Source organism: Trematomus bernacchii, unplaced genomic scaffold (genome assembly GCF_902827165.1).
Source record: "Trematomus bernacchii unplaced genomic scaffold, fTreBer1.1, whole genome shotgun sequence".
Lineage (NCBI taxonomy): Eukaryota > Metazoa > Chordata > Actinopteri > Perciformes > Nototheniidae > Trematomus > Trematomus bernacchii.
The window spans coordinates 6,112-25,898 of NW_022987382.1; the positions used below are offsets into that span (position 1 = coordinate 6,112).

The 19,787-nt window shown below is 41.3% G+C and overlaps 2 protein-coding genes across 5 annotated transcripts; one reads left to right on the plus strand and one right to left on the minus strand.

Moving 5' to 3' along the window:
• Positions 1 to 4,423: 4,423 nt before the first annotated feature.
• On the plus strand, positions 4,424 to 19,635 carry LOC117485003 (scavenger receptor cysteine-rich type 1 protein M130-like; the record flags this gene model as incomplete). The annotated part of the gene is made up of 4 exons (XM_034133554.1): positions 4,424 to 4,523; positions 5,759 to 6,079; positions 6,164 to 6,460; positions 19,394 to 19,635. Coding segments are annotated over exons 1-4 (960 nt in total), but the record flags the coding sequence as incomplete, so codon positions are not given.
• On the minus strand, positions 9,828 to 18,626 carry LOC117485008. Of its 4 annotated transcripts, none has more exons than XM_034133569.1 (7): positions 18,297 to 18,626; positions 17,917 to 17,973; positions 16,620 to 16,687; positions 12,376 to 13,424; positions 11,638 to 11,799; positions 10,983 to 11,078; positions 9,828 to 10,488 (listed from the first exon to the last, which is right to left on the minus strand). In XM_034133569.1, exons 4-7 carry the CDS (start codon positions 13,414 to 13,416, stop codon positions 10,168 to 10,170), a joined length of 1,620 nt encoding a protein of 539 aa, XP_033989460.1. In that variant the 5' UTR covers positions 13,417 to 13,424; positions 16,620 to 16,687; positions 17,917 to 17,973; positions 18,297 to 18,626; the 3' UTR covers positions 9,828 to 10,167. The 4 variants fall into 4 exon arrangements, with proteins under 4 accessions (XP_033989460.1, XP_033989468.1, XP_033989476.1 ...); XM_034133595.1 differs by having other exon boundaries at positions 9,830 to 10,488; positions 11,644 to 11,799; XM_034133577.1 differs by lacking the exons at positions 17,917 to 17,973; positions 18,297 to 18,626 and adding an exon at positions 17,506 to 17,523.
• Positions 19,636 to 19,787: the final 152 nt, after the last annotated feature.

Sequence of the window (19,787 nt, forward strand, 5' to 3'; positions counted from 1 at the left end):
ATCTAAACTGCCCCTGGAGGAGAAACCCTGTGTCGTTGGGAGACTCCTTGGTAATTAGGGCAGCTTCAGGACCCACAATCCCTAACCCCCAATTTTGATCCCCTTATACCAATTAAAACAATGCAAAAGTAATATCAAACCCAGCCAGAGTCAAACATTAATAAAGTGAGCCTAACCCATAATGTGAAACTATAGTTTAACCTTAGCAGAGTTTCTATTCCCCTTAAACAATTTAAAATCCAAATGATCAACTAATGTCAGCCTTTTCCAAGGAAGGGTGTTCTTACCTCACTCTAAGACCAAGCAGATACCTTCAGAAACCACGAGAGAGAGCAGGAATTGGGTCGAAATGTACAAAGTACAAACCGGTTTTATTAAGGTTTTAACAAAAATAGCGGATTTACAAGAATCCAAAAAATAACAAAAGACACAAAGTCAAAATACAAAAGCAACAGGTTCACAAGTCAAATGTCCTAAAAAAGCCGTCAAAAAGAGCCCAGGCCCAGGCCCAGGCCCAGGCCCAGGGCTTGGGCCTCAGAAAACTTCCCCCAGCTCTCAAGCCTTCAAGCCTTCAAGCCTCAAACAGCCAAACAAACTCCCCTTGTCTCTTCACACGTCATCTTTTATAATCTCTTGCTCTCCTCCCTCACTGCATCAGGTGGTTTCCCCTTTTCTATCTTTGAGGGAGAAGGAGGTCACGTTCAACTTTTGCTTAATGAACAATTACAAATGTAAAGTTAAAATTAAAACAAATAAAGACTTATAGTAATAATATGTAATTTTAACAAGAAGGAATATGAACATGTTTCATGAAAGCAGAACACATTGTCAATGTCATGTTTAGAATCAAGTTTTTTCTTTAAACATTTAATTTCAAATATGCAAACTTTATACTTTAATTCATTAACATTGACTTAAAGTGGACCTATCATGCTAGATTTGAATAATATAGTGTAGGACCATACCTATATAAGGCATATTTATAATTTTTTTTTTTTCAAAATACCAAACAGATCATGCATTTTAGCCATGCCTCATTTTGCTCAATTTGACATTTTTTAGATCTGTTTTAGCAAGGGCTGATTCTGTGAGAACAGCACCATCTAGAGGCCTGGCATATGTACTACAGCGTCTCCAGCGCTTTCGAACGGCAATGCCGTGGCTGTGTCCTCCTGATTGGTGGAGTTGGCCCAATAGCCGTAGCGCCACCGTCCTGACGTCAGGACAGTGTTCAAATCTGGATCAGTTTTTATCAGATCCGTTGCAGCCCCTTTTTTAGAGATTTGGGTATGGAGGAAAATAGAGAGGGTTGTGTTTTCTGATACTTGGTGAGTTCCCTGGAACACCGGGGACACATATTCATGTATACAAGACGTACAAAAGTGCATTTTGCATGATAGGTCCCCTTTAATTTATTAACAGAGACAATAAGGACAGCTTGTCTCTACGATTCTCTGGCCCAGGAAGTTGGTTCAAGTCCTTTGCGTAGGCCGCCTGCATCCTGTGCTTCATTGTCTTCATACCCGCTGTAACCGCTCTCAAGGTGTCAAAAACCACAAGCGCAGCCACAAGCAGAAGACAAATGTAATCAAAATTTGATTTCAAAGTAATACATAAAAGTCAAAAGCAAATTATTGTCAAAGTTTAAAAAGCAAACTTATCTCGAAACAATTGAATATTATCATAAGGTCACTCAAAAATAAAATAATATAATGATTAACAATCATGTATATCAGAAAACATAGATATGCACCACTGAGTATATAAGTGGGTTTAAACAACACAAAGCTAAATGGCTTAACAGCATTATCATAAGTAGTCAAAAATGTATAGTAACATGATGTTACAAATAAATCAAGATACTCTGCACTTTTAACGGCACAATGTCGGCAGGTCAGGTCCACAGCATTTCTGGAGCCCTCGTCTGGTCAGCTGCTGTAAAAGATTAGTTTGGTGGCACAGAAGTTCTAGACTTCTTAGCCGGAGGAGGACAGGTAGACCCTTCCCCAAGCTCCCTAGGACTAATGTCAAAATAGTCTTCTAAATGTTCTGTAACATACCAGCGAGGTGGTTCCCTGTTATCCCCGCGGAGTCTCAGTGAGAGACCCCTCCTAGATGCTGGCAACAAATGATCAGATAAATCTTCTCTCTGATATAAGCGTCCATCACCAACCAACCACTCAACAGAACGTCTATAAAGGGACTGAAACATTGCTATAGTAAATATCACACATTTTCTTAAAGATATTGTTACATCTACTTGGTTTTAAGTTCATTACTACCAACCAGGAGTTGGATAAACACCAGATACTACAAAAGGAAGTTGGTCAAAATCTCCAAAGTGAGCAAAGCTATTCTAATGACTTTTAGCAGTTAAAAAGCTTCTAACATTATTCTACTTATTGAACTGCTCCCTGATAGGAAGAAACTAATAACACAACTGAACTCTCCTTTCTGCTACAAATGGATAAATCAATAAACAACTCAGCGTTGGCCGATTGATAAGGCCATTTTGCCAGTTTCTAATAAGTAAAATGGGGATAGCTAAGATCAAAGTCACAAATCCCCCATTCTTTAATGACTTTGGGGTAATCAAAACTAAATTAAAAAATAGTCAAAATGATTCCAATCAGGATCTCTTGTATTGACTGGGATGAAGCATTCTCAGAGGTAACGTTCGGTCTCTCCATTACGTGCTGTCACTGTCTCAGGTCCAGAGAGTAGTGAGAGTATGTAAGGGCGGGGGTGCTGATCTCTATCTCAGAGCTGCATGTCAAACCACATCAACATCCGGTGCTTAGCCTGCAGCAAGGAGGAGAGGCAAAAGAGGAGAAATCTCCATCTAAGCAGTTTTGAAAATGTTCTTTATAATTGTTTTCTTAAGCAGCTTTTATGGATAAAGCTACTTAATCATATGTTTCATGTTTCAGGTCCTATTAGTTTATAGATGTGGGGGGGATGTTATACTTGATTAAAAGAAGTGATACCACAGTGTAGAAATACTGTAACAAGAACAAGTCTGGTATTGAAATCTACTTAGGTAAAAGTATTAGGATCAAATAATGCTTAAAGTACCATCATTAATACTCCGTTTGAATGTCAGTGGACTGCAAATAAGTCAATAAAGGAGCATGGCTGCTCATTCCCTGGCTCTCAAAAGAGTTTGGCTGGCTGTTTAATCTATGTTCACACTGAGACAGTACAACACAGAGAGAGAACAGTACACCTAGTGTGTAAGTACATACAAGCAGGTCACACAGTATGATCACAAATACATAACATCTGTTCAAAATCTGTTTTCATTAGAAAGTACAGGCTGCATATGTTCTCAGCCTTGGAGAAACTTGACAGGTTCATTAATAAAACAGATATTTCAACGTGTGCCTACTTTGTTCATGTACTGTTGAGGTTCATCTCAGTAGTTGTGTGCTATAATGTATTTACAAAGTGTGAAGAGGAGGCAACTTTAGAATAGGGAACCTGTTCAGGTCAATTAGAGTCAAACTACTAGCTTATTGGTTATGAACAAGACTTCACTTTAAAATAGGGAACATGTTCTTAGATAGAAATACCTCATTTTGAGTTGTTTAGACTTAATTAACACTTACAGTTTCATGTCTTGTTACATAAGAATAGATCATATTTGTTAAGTGTTATTATGGGATAATTACTATTCTTGTGGTACTGCTGCCTTATTAGGCCCATATTGAGCAGCGCATATTAAGACCAAAACTCATGTACAATAACTTCCTTACTTGCAATAAATAAGCACTAATTAGAGGGTTATTGAGGAAAAGCTCTCAACTAATGGCTTATTACTTGTAGAATATGGTCATGTAGAATAAGGCATTAATAAGTGTTTTATAATGACTAATAAAGAGCCAATATACTGCTAATAAGCATGTTAATGAACAACTAGTTGATGGTTAATATGTGTACCGTAATATAAAGTGTTACCAGTCATTCAAACCTGTACTTACAGTACTTGAACTCATTTTGTTGAATACATGTGATGTAGTAGTATTATAAAACCATATACTCCAGTAAAGTAATTCAAGCCTGTACTTACAGTACTTGAGTATATGTACTTTATTACTTCCCACCACCGGTTTATAGAGAGCTGGAGTTAATGATCTGATTATCACTCGGAAGTATTAATAGTATAAATGATTAATTATTAAAATATGCTAATATCAATGAAGGTACATGACTCTCTTGTTTCTCTCCAGAGCCTGGTGTTAGGCTGGTGGGAGGAGAGAGTCGCTGTGCAGGAGACCTGGAGGTGGAACATGAGGGAGAATGGAGACCAGTGGACGGCCGTTACTCTTTCTGGACCCTGAAGGCAGCAGGAGTCGCCTGCAGAGAGCTGGACTGTGGCTCTGCTGTTTCTGTGAGAGGGAGAGAGGGGTCCTCATGGAGACCTATGTGGTGGATCAGACCTGAATGTGTTGAGTCTGGATCTGCTCTGAGGGAGTGTGCACACTCATCTTCCTCTAAAGACATCCTGACTCTCACCTGCTCAGGTAAACCCATCAATGACATCATCAGTGACATCATCGATGACATCATCGATGACATCGATGATGTCATCGATGTCATCATCGATGATATTTTCATTTATTGTTTTCATTTTCTTGTTTTTAGAATGAAAAAATACACAAACCCAAATAACAAATGATGAACAGTGTATGAAGCAGCCGGGCGTTGTGGGTGGGCTACTGGGTCTATAGGCCCACCCACTCATTCATCAACAATGACTGAGAGAAAATATAGCTTACCGGATTTTTATTTATGATCAAAATGAATAATTAAATAATTAAATAATAGCAAAAATAAGTTTCCCTTTAAAAAATTAATACAATTAGAAGCAACATTTATTAACGTATTCAGGCTTCTGTTGTGTGAGATGTTCTATCCAATCACAACAGGCCAATGTAAAATGGCCTGTTGTGATTGGCCTACATAGTTCACATAGTCGAAGCGCGGCGCAAACACAACGTAGGACGTCCCACAGACCCCGCAGATGAAGGAGGAAAATATAGCACTCATTTACAGAGTCACAAGAATCCAGGTTCAGAGTTTTCAAAAGAGTGAGAGGGGAGAGGCCAGAACCATCATCCTCACAGCAGGGGCCGTCTCACTCCAGATTCTGCCTCTCTATGCTTTCTGTGTCTCTAAAATGTATCAATGTAATGTGAACCAAAAGAAATGAACAAGCAGTATTACATTTCATTTCACTCATTGCAGCCTGGAGCACGGCTGATATGAAGAGTCATGAAACCCACCGGGTTATTTGGAGCCTCCACCTCTAGAATGATACAATTCACCATTTAATGGAAAACACGAGATCAATATACAAACAACAGCTTGAATTCAATGATGACGCCATGTTTGAAGAACAACGTGTTTACAAACACCAATCAGATAACACATGTGAAACACACATGTAAGAGTAAAGAATGAAACCTTTTGAAAGTGTCTGTGTGAGAGCAGAGGTGGAGCTGAGCAGGAGCAGAGGATCTGCAGAGGAGGAGGTTTGGTTGAAGACACAGGGGAAGGGTTCACTAATGGAGACCACTTGCTAGAGGGTATCAGATGTAGATGTGAGGGTACCTGCAGTCTGTGTTCTTATAAACATGTGTTCTGTTGTTCATCATCAACTCATGTTGGAACTGAGTCCAGTTTGAATCTCTGAAATATAGTTTCATCTCTTTGATGGTGTGTCTTTGACCTCTGTTTGACCTTCTGTCCTCTGCAGACTCTGTCAGGCTGCTGGGGGGGACTGGTCTGTGCTCAGGCAGACTGGAGGTGAAGTCTGACCAGTCTAACCAGTCTAACCCGTCCTGGTCCTCAGTGTGTGAGGCTGACTTTGACCAGCAGGATGCTCAGGTGGTCTGCCGGCAGCTGGGCTGTGGGGCTCCTTCAGTCCTCCAGGGGGCGCTCTATGGAGAAGGGGAGGCTCCAATGTGGACCAAAGAGTTCCAGTGTGGAGGCCATGAGTCTGCTCTCCTGGACTGTAGCTCAGCCTCAGAGAGAAACACCTGCTCACCTGGCACAGCTGTTAGCCTCACCTGCTCAGGTAGAGAGGAGCTGTGATTGGTTCATTCTGTTCTCATCAAACTCACTTTATTCTCTCTCTGATCTCTCTCTTGTTTCTCTTCAGAGCCTGGTGGTGTTAGGCTGGTGGGAGGAGAGAGTCGCTGTGCAGGAGACCTGGAGGTGGAACATCAGGGAGAATGGAGACCAGTGGGGGGCTCTTACTCTTTCTGGACCCTGAAGGAAGCAGGAGTCGCCTGCAGAGAGCTCGACTGTGGCTCTGCTGTTTCTGTGAGAGAGAGAAAGGGGTCCTCAGTGAGACCTGTGTGGAGGATCAGCTCTGACTGTGTTGAGTCTGGATCTCCTCTGAGGGAGTGTGCAGAAGCATCTTCCTCTCCCTACATCCTGACTCTCACCTGCTCAGGTAAGCTTATCAGTGACATCATCAGTGACATCATCAGTGACATCATCTAAGACAGTCGTTTTAAGCAACCACAGTTCATGGGGGGGTTAACCGAGATTAAAAAGTATCTAGAACAAATCCAGACATGATATAAACGTCACTGAACATTCATCTGGTAGCAGAGTGACATCTCATTTAGTATCCATCACAATCTGTATGAAAATCCGTCTGATATTCATGTGGCAGAAGCTTTGTTTGTTTATCACGGGTAATCAGGTGTAATCAATACATACACAAGGTTTCAAATCAAAACATACGTAATATTTAATATGAGAGAGACTTTATATTTAACCTCCTTTATTTAGGACACAGTGTTTACAATTCCCACTGACAGCTAAATGTATGTTTCTCTGTGAATATGCATCAGTGCACGGTACTTTGAGGAGCAGCTGGTGTTAGGAGAGCGTTAGCTGAATGCTGGATGGGTTGGGGGCATGTCTCTTCTGGGGCCCCCAGAGGGTCTTGCTGTGCCACTGCTCACAGCCATGAGGCCAGATCAATGAAAGCAGGATACATCCTTTACCGTCAAACTGGGTCTGAACACAGCTGCCTGTGTGCGCTTGATCAATACTTTCTGATGTTATATTTATGATATGCTACTTATCAGCTACATGGCCCTAACGTGTGAAGTTACACAAGCATCTGTACCAGAGAGGAGGAGATGAAGAGAGCAGGAGGGTCAGAGCAGGAGGAAGAGGAGGAGATGAAGAGAGCAGGAGGGTCAGAGCAGGAGGAAGAGGAGGAGATGAAGAGAGCAGGAGGGTCAGAGCAGGAGGAAGAGGAGGAGATGAAGAGAGCAGGAGGGTCAGAGCAGGAGGAAGAGGAGGAGATGAAGAGAGCAGGAGGGTAAGAGCAGGAGGAAGAGGAGGAGATGAAGAGACCAGGAGGGTCAGAGCAGGAGGAAGAGGAGGAGATGAAGAGACCAGGAGGGTCAGAGCAGGAGGAAGAGGAGGAGATGAAGAGAGCAGGAGGGTCAGAGCAGGAGGAAGAGGAGGAGATGAAGACATTAGTGAAGAAGAAGACATGTATGTGAGGAATACAGATGAAGTGTCAGAAAGAGGGCCAGAGGCAGGGATCAGGAGGCAGAGGAGACTCCAGCTGGACCACATGGTATGTTCTTCTTCTCCTCACATCTTCCATCACAGCAGCTCAATCTAGCAGCTCTTAGTATTGACACATATTGAAATGTGTTGCTGCACAGGTCACCTCTAGCTCTCTGAAGAGATGGGTGATGTCATGTGTGTACTTCATTATAACTAAGTACTTTGACTGTACTTACAGTACACAGAGTTCTAGGGTACCATGAGTACTTTCTGCTGTTTTATACTATATGTTAGTTTGTTAGTCTGAACACCTTGTTTCTCTTGTGCATTAAGAACACTTGTGTTCGGCCATGATTTAACAATAAATAGGTTTTATATACAGTATGAAATACCACGTACTGTCGGCCCCTCCCATGCCACCCTGACCTCTTGACCCCCCTTTGCCTCCCCATGTAAAATGTTCTAGAACCCCCACTGTGCAGGTGTGAGGTGAGACAGGTAACACACTGCTGCTGCTCCGGCAGTGATAACTGGGAGCCTCTTATTAGGAATAGAACAGCGAACATGTCTGCAAACACAAACTCTGTCAGAAGTGTGCAGCTGTTAAAGCCACTGACAGCCGATCCAGCAGCGATCAGGAATCACAAACGGAAGTCCTTTAACTTCACACTCAGAGGAAAGGACGTCTCATTGCTCTGAAAACACATTTCCTTACTCCCTCCCTCTTCGTGTGGAGGAAAGGACGCAAGTGAGGGAAGCATGGACTCAAGTTCAGAGACTTAGGATGGACCTCATATCGTGTTCTTCCAAGCTAGAGTAGAAGTGATATTAACATTGTTTTCCGCTTCGTTCTGATGCCTTAGTTTTACCGGGAAGTGGGCAGGGCAGTCATTTCGCTTGAAAGGGATGCACTCATGCACTGAAAAAATTGTTATGTTGAATTTACTTAATTTTATTAAGGTAAGTGGATGCACAAAACAAAGTTATCTAAATCCAGATTTATTTTTTAAGTTCACTGTACTTATTATTTTTGAGTAATTTCAATTTAATTATACTGATAATTTTCAGTTAAACTATTTTGAGTAATTTCAATTTAATTATACTGATAATTTTCACCTCAACTATTCCGAGTAAAATGTACTCACTAAACCCATGTTAAGTATACTAAAATGGATTATGTAACAGTAACCTTTTTTCTTTTTGTACATTCAGATCAATTCAATAGTTTAATTTCTACATACAAAAATTAAGTTGAATTTAATTAAACATTTTCAGCCATTATTACTATGTTAACTTTCAATATATTAAAATAAAAAACAAACATCATATTTGATACATACTCTTACTTTATTATCTTGTACAAAATGACGTAACATGAAGCATGTGTCTTACACAAAACATCTTCTGATTCGAATAAAACATGCAACTGTCATGGCCTCCACCGTGTGTGAGTGTGTCCACAATCCAATCACCTCTGCTATAAGACTCCGGCCCTGACTCCTCCACTTCGCCATATCGTAGACTCTGTAACCACAGCTTCAAGCCAGCCTGACTCCTATCCTGTCTCCAGACCACCTCTAACGTTGGACCCTGTCCCGCTCCTCCAGGCTCTTCTCCCTGCACTCTCCAACTTGGTCAGACCTCCGTTCCCCTCTCCCTTGGACTCAGTCTAGCTTCCCTGGCCCAGACCCCCCTGCCTACTGCCCAGTAATATTCAATAAACGTTATTATTTTGCTTGAAACTCTCTGCTCCTGGGTTCCCTGTTAGCCTTAACAGTACAATCTGGCCACTGTTAAGGCTAGCAGGGAACCCAGGAGCTGAGCAGAGACAGGAGGCAGGAGTTTCAAACACAATAATAACGTTTATTGAATATTACTGGGCAGGGGGGTCTGAGCCAGGGAAGCTAGACGGAGTCCAAGGGAACGGAGGTCTGACCAGGTTGGAGAGTGCAGGGAGAAGAGCCTGGAGGAGCGGGACAGGGTCCAACGTTGGAGGTGGTCTGGAGACAGGATAGGAGTCAGGCTGGCTTGAAGCTGCAGGCACAGGAGACGTGACTGACTGTGGTTACAGAGTCTACGATATGGCGAAGTGGAGGAGTCAGGGCCGGAGTCTTATAGCAGAGGTGATTGGATTGTGGACACACACACGCATGGGGAGAGACAGACTAGGCAGAGGTGGAGGCCATGACAGCAACAAAGTGCAGTGGAAACAGACAGAGAATAAATCCTGACGTAACATGAAGCATGTGATTTACACAGCTGAGGAGAATATAACCTACACATTAATACATGTAATATTTTTACATTCTTCTCCAGAACTATAGATGTAAATTGCCAATATAAAAAATAAAATGTTTTACGCTTGGCTAAGGTAGAAAAAGTTGCCGTTTCGATAAAAACGAAATGCAACAAAGTGCAGTGGAAACAGACAGAGAATAAATCCTGACGTAACATGAAGCATGTGACTTACACAGCTGAGGAGAATATAACCTACACATTAATACATGTAATACATGTCTTCTAAGTCCATCAACATTTCCACATTCTTCTCCCAACCTTTGAGGTTTGACTGGTGTTTTTGTAATGCTTTAGTGGCATCGGTTCACAAGAGCGGCTGAAGAAATCCTACAGTCCAGCATGTATCTTGTTCTTCAGTCCAAGGACTTTGGGGGAAAGCCTTTCACCATCCATTTGCAAGAGCACTTTCTGAATGAATTCATAGTAGTACCTTAGCTCTTTGGGGTAAGCCATGTTCAGTGTATAGATGACTCCCAGCATGATGGCACAAGCTCGGGCTACAGATCCAATGTTGTCCAGAATGATTAGTCCTTCAACAAAAATCCCAACGTCGTCATAATGTCCAGGTTCTCCACCATCCTTGTTGATGACGTATACGCCCATGGTAGATTTCTGCAGGTCTCTGGTGATGTCATCTCCTCCGATGTCCTGTATATTTAAAGAAAAAACATGTATTCATTCAATATATGTAATTTTAATGACATACTTTATCTTATACATTTTTTGTAATATTGCTCACATACCTATTAATCCCTTAAAACAAAGCTGGTCATACTGTATATATTTCTGAATCAAACTAAATATGTGTGAGGTGTTTTTAAAGATTTACGTACGACCCAATAAGCTTGGTGATGAGTGTCAGAAGTCAGAGAGGATTGACAGGTGGACTAAGACATTGTTGATTATGGTCTTTCCATTGGACAATAAGAAAAACAATGAATAAAGCCAACCTCATCGTATAAAGAAACAAGGTGATGGTTTGAAATGCTTTAGTCTGTTGATGAATATCAACATTCATACATATAAATATGCTCAACCTTCATGCTTCTTATAAGGTAAAAAATAATTATCTAAAATTGATGCCTGACACTAGGATCTTAAAACACTACATGTGACTGGCAAATGCAATTACAATGACTCACCATATACTCCCGAATGAGATGTCCATCATCCTCACCAAGGTGGATGCAAAGTGCCTTGAGGATTGCTTCCCTTTTAAGGTTAACATCACTTGTTGCCTGTGTAAAAAAATTACAATTAAAATATTTCTAAATACATCAATAATAACAATATTGCAATGACTTCATTATACATGTAAATGGACTGACCTAAAGTATGTTAAAGAATTGTGACTTAAATGTATTACAATGTCAGAGGTCTGAATGTGTTGGGGCGATAGCACTGTTTACTAATTCTACTCATCCAGGGACTTTTCACCAAGAGCAATGCTCTGTTCTTCACAGTTCACACCTGGAATCTGCCAAGTACAAACACAGTCTGATCTGTTGGCCACTGAGGATTAAGTGACTTGCTCAAGGCAGGTTCTGCTTTTTCACTTTCCCCACCTGGGGATTGAATTTGCACCTTTACAGTCACAAGCCTGCTTCTCTAACCAGTATGCCACTATTGCATTATTAAGATCAGATTTCCTTAGAAAAGTGTCTTGCATTCTTGCACCTGGCAAGTAATCCAGGCTGTTGTTAGGCAAATGGGGCTCTATACGGTACTAGACAGGTACATTTCATAAAATTGCTCCACAGAGTATATGACAATTTGTATAAAACAGTGTATACACACATTTACCTTTTGCAAAATCGCCAGATGTTTGGCTAGTTTCTGGCCAACAACTCCTCCCTTCTTCTGGAAGACAGATGTCAGCTGAGGTAGATGGCTGTCCAACTGCGCCATGAAGGCCGTTTCAAGTGGGATAGTTGATATGCGCTGGAATTCAGCATGTATCTGTTATGCAAAAACAAAACGACAGAAGACAAAGAGCACATTCAGCCATTGGTGTAATGATATTTTGTATCTACTATATAATTAAAGGATAGATTCTCATTTTGACCTCTTTAACCAAGTCCTTGATGAGATGTGTATTGGTGTACAGTGTGTTCTAACCAAAGTATTTCTATTAATCTAAGGTAATTGCAAGGAATTAAAACTAGACCTGTAAACTGTATGGTTGTTTAAACCTTGCTAATACTTTTTTTAATTGACAATGGGTAAAATGTTGAGGTATAAAGTGAAAACCCCAATTCCAGCAGCAGCTGTTTTCTTCAGACAATCAAACAGCAGACAGATACAGTTAGAGAATAGCTGGTGAGGAAAGCGGAACATTGAGCAGCTAAAGAGCCAAATACTTTACTAAGGAGTTGGTGGAGAGCAAAAACAGAGCTAAAAGATAGTGAATATTGGACTTATCAGATGGACAGAAACACCATTTCAAATGTATGATCATGTTGCTCTGTATCAGCTCAATGTGTACGATAAATAGACATTTCACCATACATTCACCATGTGAAATATATAACTTACCTCATCAATATGGAAAAGTGCAGGCCACCTGGCTTTGAACTCTCCAGCAGATAGATTTCCCTGCACCACCTCTTTTCTTCTGTAGGAGAATGTTTTGGACATCTTCTGTTTTACACACGGTGCATTGCTTCTTTGTCTGACATCATTCAATAGTTCAAGTCTCAGATTTTCTAGGCTTTCATCTGTTTCGCCAGCAGGGTGTGAAGGACAATAGTTGACTTCAGCCTTTTTAGGTTTCTTTACATTTTTGGCTGGGATGCATTCATCACTTGATTTGTTTTTCAAAGCATTTACAGTCACTTCTGGACAGCCAAGGTTTCGCATCTTTGTCCTGTAATTAGCCATTTTATATTTTAGGCTAATCATCCAGCCATAGTAACCAGTGGCAGATGGTTCTTTCAAACAGGGACATTTTTGGACGAGTGCCCCTGCTACCTCCTCTATTTGGAGATTTTGTGGATATGCCGTATACTGGAAAATGTCCTCGGCTAGCTTCTCCAAGATGTCCGATTTCAGCCCTGGTGTGATCTGCAGTCGAGTGCCAGTTTCTCTGAAGCTCTCATTTCCACGTCGAAGCTGCACCTCTACATTGTATGGAAAGAGAGGAATGGGGAATTTGCGTGGCCATGCACGTGTTCTCAGTTCAGTGTCTGTACGTGGCAGAATAATGGTGCTATCCGAGTTTGTTGAGGATAATGACGACACACTGGAAGATGTTTGCCTGCTTACTGGTGCTCCAGATGATCCAGGAGTGCTGGGAGCATTCTGCACTGAAGAAGATGGACTCGAACCCACATCATCAAGTATGTACACCACCTTGATCGTACTTCGGTCCTGTATGTCTTGTACTGATGTAACATTCATGAAATCATTATTGAAGTCAGGATCCATGAACTGAATACGAAAGTCTCTTTCAATTCCAAATGCTTGGCAAATTGTATCGTGTAACTCTGTCAGAGTTTTTGGCATTCCTGAATGGAGATCAAGTCTTCTACAGTCATCCGTGTCCACAATGACCCTCAACTTCAGATGTCGTGCCATTCTTCAATCTAATTGTTAAAAGACACAAAACAACATGTTGTTAAATAAATATTTGACAATGTTGTTACTTAAGTATACACTTTTATTATGAACAAAGTTAGAGTAGGTAAGTTTAATTAACATGCACATTTCTATAATACATGGCAACATGAGGGTAATTTAGCTAAGGAAGACGTCAGAGGACTGGATACCTTCCATAAAAAAATTCCCACAAGGATTATAGTTTCAATTTGACTAAAAACAAAATTAATCCTCCTGTAAAGCAACCCTCTTGTTACCATATTTAGTGTCTTAATGTCAACTCATGCAACACATGAACACAACACAAATGACTGTCCTAACCTTTTATGTGTATGAATCGTTTAAGTGTCACCATTCGCCGTCCTCCAATCCTGTAATCTGCCAAGGGGTACTGGTCTACCAAGGCGCCAAGTTGAATGAGAGAGACTTGTGACGTGGGACATAACTCAAATGCCCTAAAATGCTCCCTATACCAAGCACTCAGCTCTTTAACAATAAAGCTCAAGCTCTGTTCCACAACAACCATCTGGATAACTTCTGCAAACTCTGGCAAGCCACCAGCAGAGCCATGAGCAATAACCATACCCTCCCTGTAGTTCACTCCATTAACAGATGCATTCTTTGTGAGCTGAATGTGAGCAATATCAGGGTCTCTCAGCTGTAGGACCTTCTGTACATCCTGATGCAAAATATCAACAGAGACCGTTGAAACAGCTGAGACAGTCAGGCTAGACTTTTCGGTTGTGGCTGACTCCAAATGATATGCCATCATGAACTGATGCTTCACCGCCAGGGACAAGAGTATGTTTTTAAAGCAGCGTGTGTGGCGGACTACCTGCTTAAAAAAAACTGTGTTTCGCCTCAAACCTCATTGTCCACATCCCAACTAGTGGGCCAAAAGACCGGATCATCTGTGGATAATGTTCCACAAAATGATGTTTGGGCAAGATCTTTATACCCGGAAACACCTCTTGTAACCTATGTCTATGGTCACAAATCTTGGCTTCAAGGAAAGCAATGGATTGTGTCGTGTGCACTGGTGCAACAACTAGTTCGACGATATCTTTAAGGTCCAAAACGACCTGCCAGGCTGGCTCATCTGGGGGCACCAACTGTCCAACCAAAAATGGAAGCAATCGCAAAAGACTCCAATTTTCGTGAGCATTTCCTCCAATAGTTTTCTTCACCGTGAATGCCCTGGGAATAGCATGAGGACGGTTACTCTTGTCTGTCCACTTGTAAGGGAATTTCTTAATGGACTCATTGAGATTTTCAAGGGTGAAATATCTTTTGGAAATGAACAAATTGAGGCAGTGTGCCAACTCGACTGGTAATATGCCTTCAAAGATGTCATGTGCAATATCTGGAGGGTAGCCAGTACAGACATTGAAATGAGAAAGATGTGCAGAGAAAACACAACTTCTTTTAACACCATAACAATGTTTTTGATTTTCCTGTGCTGATCTGACATGCGTTTCATGCATCTCCTTGCTTCGGAGAGTAAATGCACCTGAACTCACTTCCCTCTCCTGAATTTCAGACTTTTGTGCCACACAAAAACGGCAAATGTACCCACCTGAAAAACTCTCAAGAAATCCAGCTACTCCATGTGCTCCCAAATTGTCAGCTATGACACACTGTATTGTGCCCTTAACACAATCTCCAAGCTGTGCAATAAAAATACCTTGACTTTCCAAAATGACAAGATCCCTCAACAAGGGCTCTAGGACCCTTTCATAGCCATATGTTCGCACATCGTCAGACCTGCAGAGTAAGGCCAAATAAATAGAAGATAACGAAGAATGGCAACCTGGTGGTAAATTGCTGAGAGTCCAATAAACGCCACAGATCTTGTGCTTTTTACGAGATGTGCCAAGCGGATTACAAATCTCAAAGTCATCGACATACAAATTCAGTAACACTCGCAATTCACCTCCTGACAAAAAAATGGTTATCCTTGAAAAACAAACCATCTCGAAAAGACTTGTATACCACTTCTTCTCCTCTATCCTCTGATATGAGTTGACTGTCTAATGCTTTGTTAAGAATGTGACCATCAGTGAAAAGCTGCTGCAAAAACTTTAATAGTGGAACATACTGTAGCGTTCTTTTATCTTTCTCATCCAAGATATATTCTATGGGTTCCACAACTTTAAAATTGTGTTTATAGTATTGCTTGCGTTTAAAGGATGTTGCCAAAGGACAACCTTTACCAATAGCCTTGTACACAGGATTAGATGTACACAGAGCAGATGCAAGTTCTTCAATGACCGACTGGTCAACTTGTAGATTGTAACTATTTAGTGTGTCATGGATCACATTTCTTGTACTACACAAAGATGCTGTGCTCAACAAATATTGAAATTCTTCCAGCAATTCATCAACTGCAGCACTTGGCACATGAAAAATATTTTCCAGCTTTAATAACACTGCCGCAATTTTTTGCTCTATTTCTGGCTGATCCTTCGACGTATCTAAATCAACATCATCAAACTGACTTTCATCGCAAATGTCCTCATTGTTTGAAACACCAGGCTCTCCAGTTTCACCTACACAAGTTCCTTGTACAACACCGTCCTTAAAATCTACCAATGAATGCAAGCTGTGCTTCCGTCTTTTGTGTGACTTGAAGGTGCTGTATATGTTGGATTTGTATGCACAGCCTTTAAACATACAAGTGACTGTCTCATTGTTTCTCAGATGATGGCTTATGTGCACAAAATAATCACGTTCTGTTCCGAGTTCACTACAGCCACATAGATGACAGGAAAATGTAGTAAATATGTCAGCAGAGGGCTTTGAGGTATTGGTGTGATTCCTTGACAAGTGTACCAAAAGAGTATTCCAAGCCTTAAAAATGCATGGACAATCAGGATATATACACTTAATATGATGGCCACGCCCAAAATGACTATGTTTTAGTCTGTAATGTTTGAGAATTTGTGATCGCTTAGACACTTCAGCGCCACAGTCTTTACACTGCCACATAAACTAGACAAACACCAAAGAGAGAAAAGGGGGGGGGGGGGGAATCAAACATTAGTGATGGTGTTTCACAGTCACCTTTGGGTCATGGTGATCTACAAATAATTTGGATCTCTAAGCAGAGTGAACTAAACGAAAATCCTAATAGTTTGCTCAAAACTTGAAGAGTAAGGAATTTGTTTGATAAATTGACTTACCAAAACAACATGAGGTCCCCAAAGAGTAAGGTTCTGTTCTACATCACACCAACATCAGATAGAAAAACCTGCAATAAAAATAAAGATGAGCAGAAATGAAAAATAATAATGGTAAATGAAAAAAGGTAATTGATTGCTAATGATTACTAACTTGTGTTAGGCCAATGACTCAAAATCCTACAAAATTCTTTGTGACAAACAATGTTACGTTTTTCTTTTTAAATAGAGCCTAAATATTACTGGATGTGGTGCACTTTTGCTAAATGTTTAGACAAATTGCCTGTGTTACCACCCTTACATGCTAAACTGTTATTGCACTTGATGGCACCTTTTAAAAAGGGAGAAGCTTTTCTTTCATTGTACATGTATAATGACATTAAATGATGATATTGTAACGTTCCACAATAGGAGTCGGAAACAGGCCACACACACACACACACACACACACACACACACACACACACACACACACACACACACACACACACACACAACACCCACACACACACACACACACACACACACACACACACACACACACACACACACACACACACACACACACACACACACACACACACACACACACACACACACACACACACACACACACACACACACACACACACACACACACACACACACACACACACACACACACACACACACACACACACACACCTTTGCTCCCCCAACCACAGGCCCGCACGCCGACCAGCATTACTGTGCCGCTCTGTGATTGGCAGAGAGCCGGGGGATGCTTGAGTGACCCACACAGCACCCTATACCGGGTCGTTACAATATTCTATTCCATAGCCAAAACCAATCAATTATTTCTCACTTTTGGCAAAGAGTCCACCTCAAGACGGGTAACATTTAAACACACCTCGGAGCGGTTAGTTCTCTCTCCGCCGTGTGTTGAATGCATGTAGCAGCCGCCTGTGTGTAAACTGCCCCGCCCCCTCGCACACAGACGGGGCACGGGGGAGAGAAAGATCTCTCGTCTGGATTGGAAAGATCGAAAATACATCATAGACGCATTTTGTCTTATAGCATATTATATACGGTGTTGGCGAAACTAAGACTACCCCCCCTCCCCCCTAGTTCGGGGGGGAAAGTACTCCGGTCCGGTGTGAAAGCGCTTATAAGACCAAGATATGAACGTTAGCCGCGGTAACATTAACCCCTTGCCGCCAGAGAGTAACGTTACCAAAAGCACCCTTACCAACGTGATTTCATATGTTTAGTTGTGTCCTAATATTACCACAGTGATAAGAATAAAATAAAACATACTTACAGTCGGTCAGGAAGACAGCATGGCCAGTATACAAGCCGGGCAGCGGGGAAGTTGAAGCTACAAAAAAAAAAAGCCATAGGAACAGGCAGTTTAACATTCAACTTGTATTAGCCAACAACTAATAATAAAGTCTAACAAGACAAAGATTGAATTTAACACGTATTTAACTTGAGAGCAGTATTAAGTTATCTTATAATGTTAATGATGCATGTTACACTTCATTTAAATTACTTAAACATTACTACACAACTAAGCTAGGCTAACAGTTAGCTAGCTGCTGTAGGCCTACGTTAACGTTTGCTAATGTTAATCTATCAAAAAGCTACCTATTTAAGTATAATATAATACACCCAATGCTATAAATTAGCTAGCCTACTTACTTAAAACGGAGAGCCGTGGAGAATGTTCACCTCACGACAGCGGAGCTATACACAGGCAGTCCTGTCCTTCCGATTCCGAATGGAAAATGGAGGGAAAAGTGGCGGTCTGCTTGTGTATGCACATGCGCAGACAGGACAGTATTATGTGGTAATTAAATGGTACATAATTTTTTCTAATTATTTTTAAATGAATGAAATGAACTTGTTTTAAACAGTGACAAAATATGTTAAGATTAATTAAAAAAGATAAGAAGGATGCTATAACACATTCAAATCTATTAAAAAAGGCTAGATTAAAACATGTAACATCTAAAAGGGGTCAGAATCAGTTTTTTCAGTGTGTGATTGGCTTAAATGATGCAGACATCTGATTGGCTACAGAAACTCCCACCTTGAATACATTCCTTTGTGAATCTAGCGGCGTCAGGGTGTCTCAGAAATCCACTCACAAAAGCATTTTTTATAGAAATGTAACAACATCAAATCTGTTATTGATGCACAACATTTAACACTTTTAAAGTCACTTACGCATCACTGTACCCTGTATACCAAGGAGGTTTGCCATCACTTACTGTACGGAGGCTCAGTCACTGGTACATGTTTATTTATAAAGCCATGTTGGGTAAACTACCATCTTATATCTGCTCCCTGATCTCTCGGCGAATTGAAAGTAGTTATTGCCTGAGATCACATGCTGTGGTTTTATTAAATGTGCCAAGAGCAAGGACTGTCTTAGGGAAGACAGCTTTTATGTGCGCAGCTCCACTTGCTTGGAACAATCTTCAGCAAGAATTGAAACTGAGCAATTTCATTGCTCTGCATGTTTTTAAAGCTAGGCTAAGTGAAATGCTTTTTGATACCATGGGTACTTGTAAATGTCGATAACTATGTAAATGTAGCCTGTAAATGTAATATATGATGTCCTTTATTGTTTTATGTTTGTTTTATGTTTCATGTGGAACCTATTTGCTGCAGGTCTCCCTTGAAAAAGAGATCTATGATCTCAAGGGACCAATCTTGTTAAATAAAGGTTTGAAATGAAATGAAAAAAATGATGGTGTGTCTTTGACCTCTGTTTGACCTTCTGTCCTCTGCAGACTCTGTCAGGCTGCTGGGGGGGACTGGTCTGTGCTCAGGCAGACTGGAGGTGAAGTCTGACCAGTCTAACCCGTCTAACCCGTCCTGGTCCTCAGTGTGTGAGGCTGGCTTTGACCAGCAGGATGCTCAGGTGGTCTGCCGGCAGCTGGGCTGTGGGGCTCCTTCAGTCCTCCAGGGGGCGCTCTATGGAGAAGGGGAGGCTCCAATGTGGACCAAAGAGTTCCAGTGTGGAGGCAATGAGTCTGCTCTCCTGGACTGTAGCTCAGCCTCAGAGAGAAACACCTGCTCACCTGGCACAGCTGTTAGCCTCACCTGCTCAGGTAGAGAGGAGCTGTGATTGGTTCATTCTGTTCTCATCAAACTCACTTTATTCTCTCTCTGATCTCTCTCTTG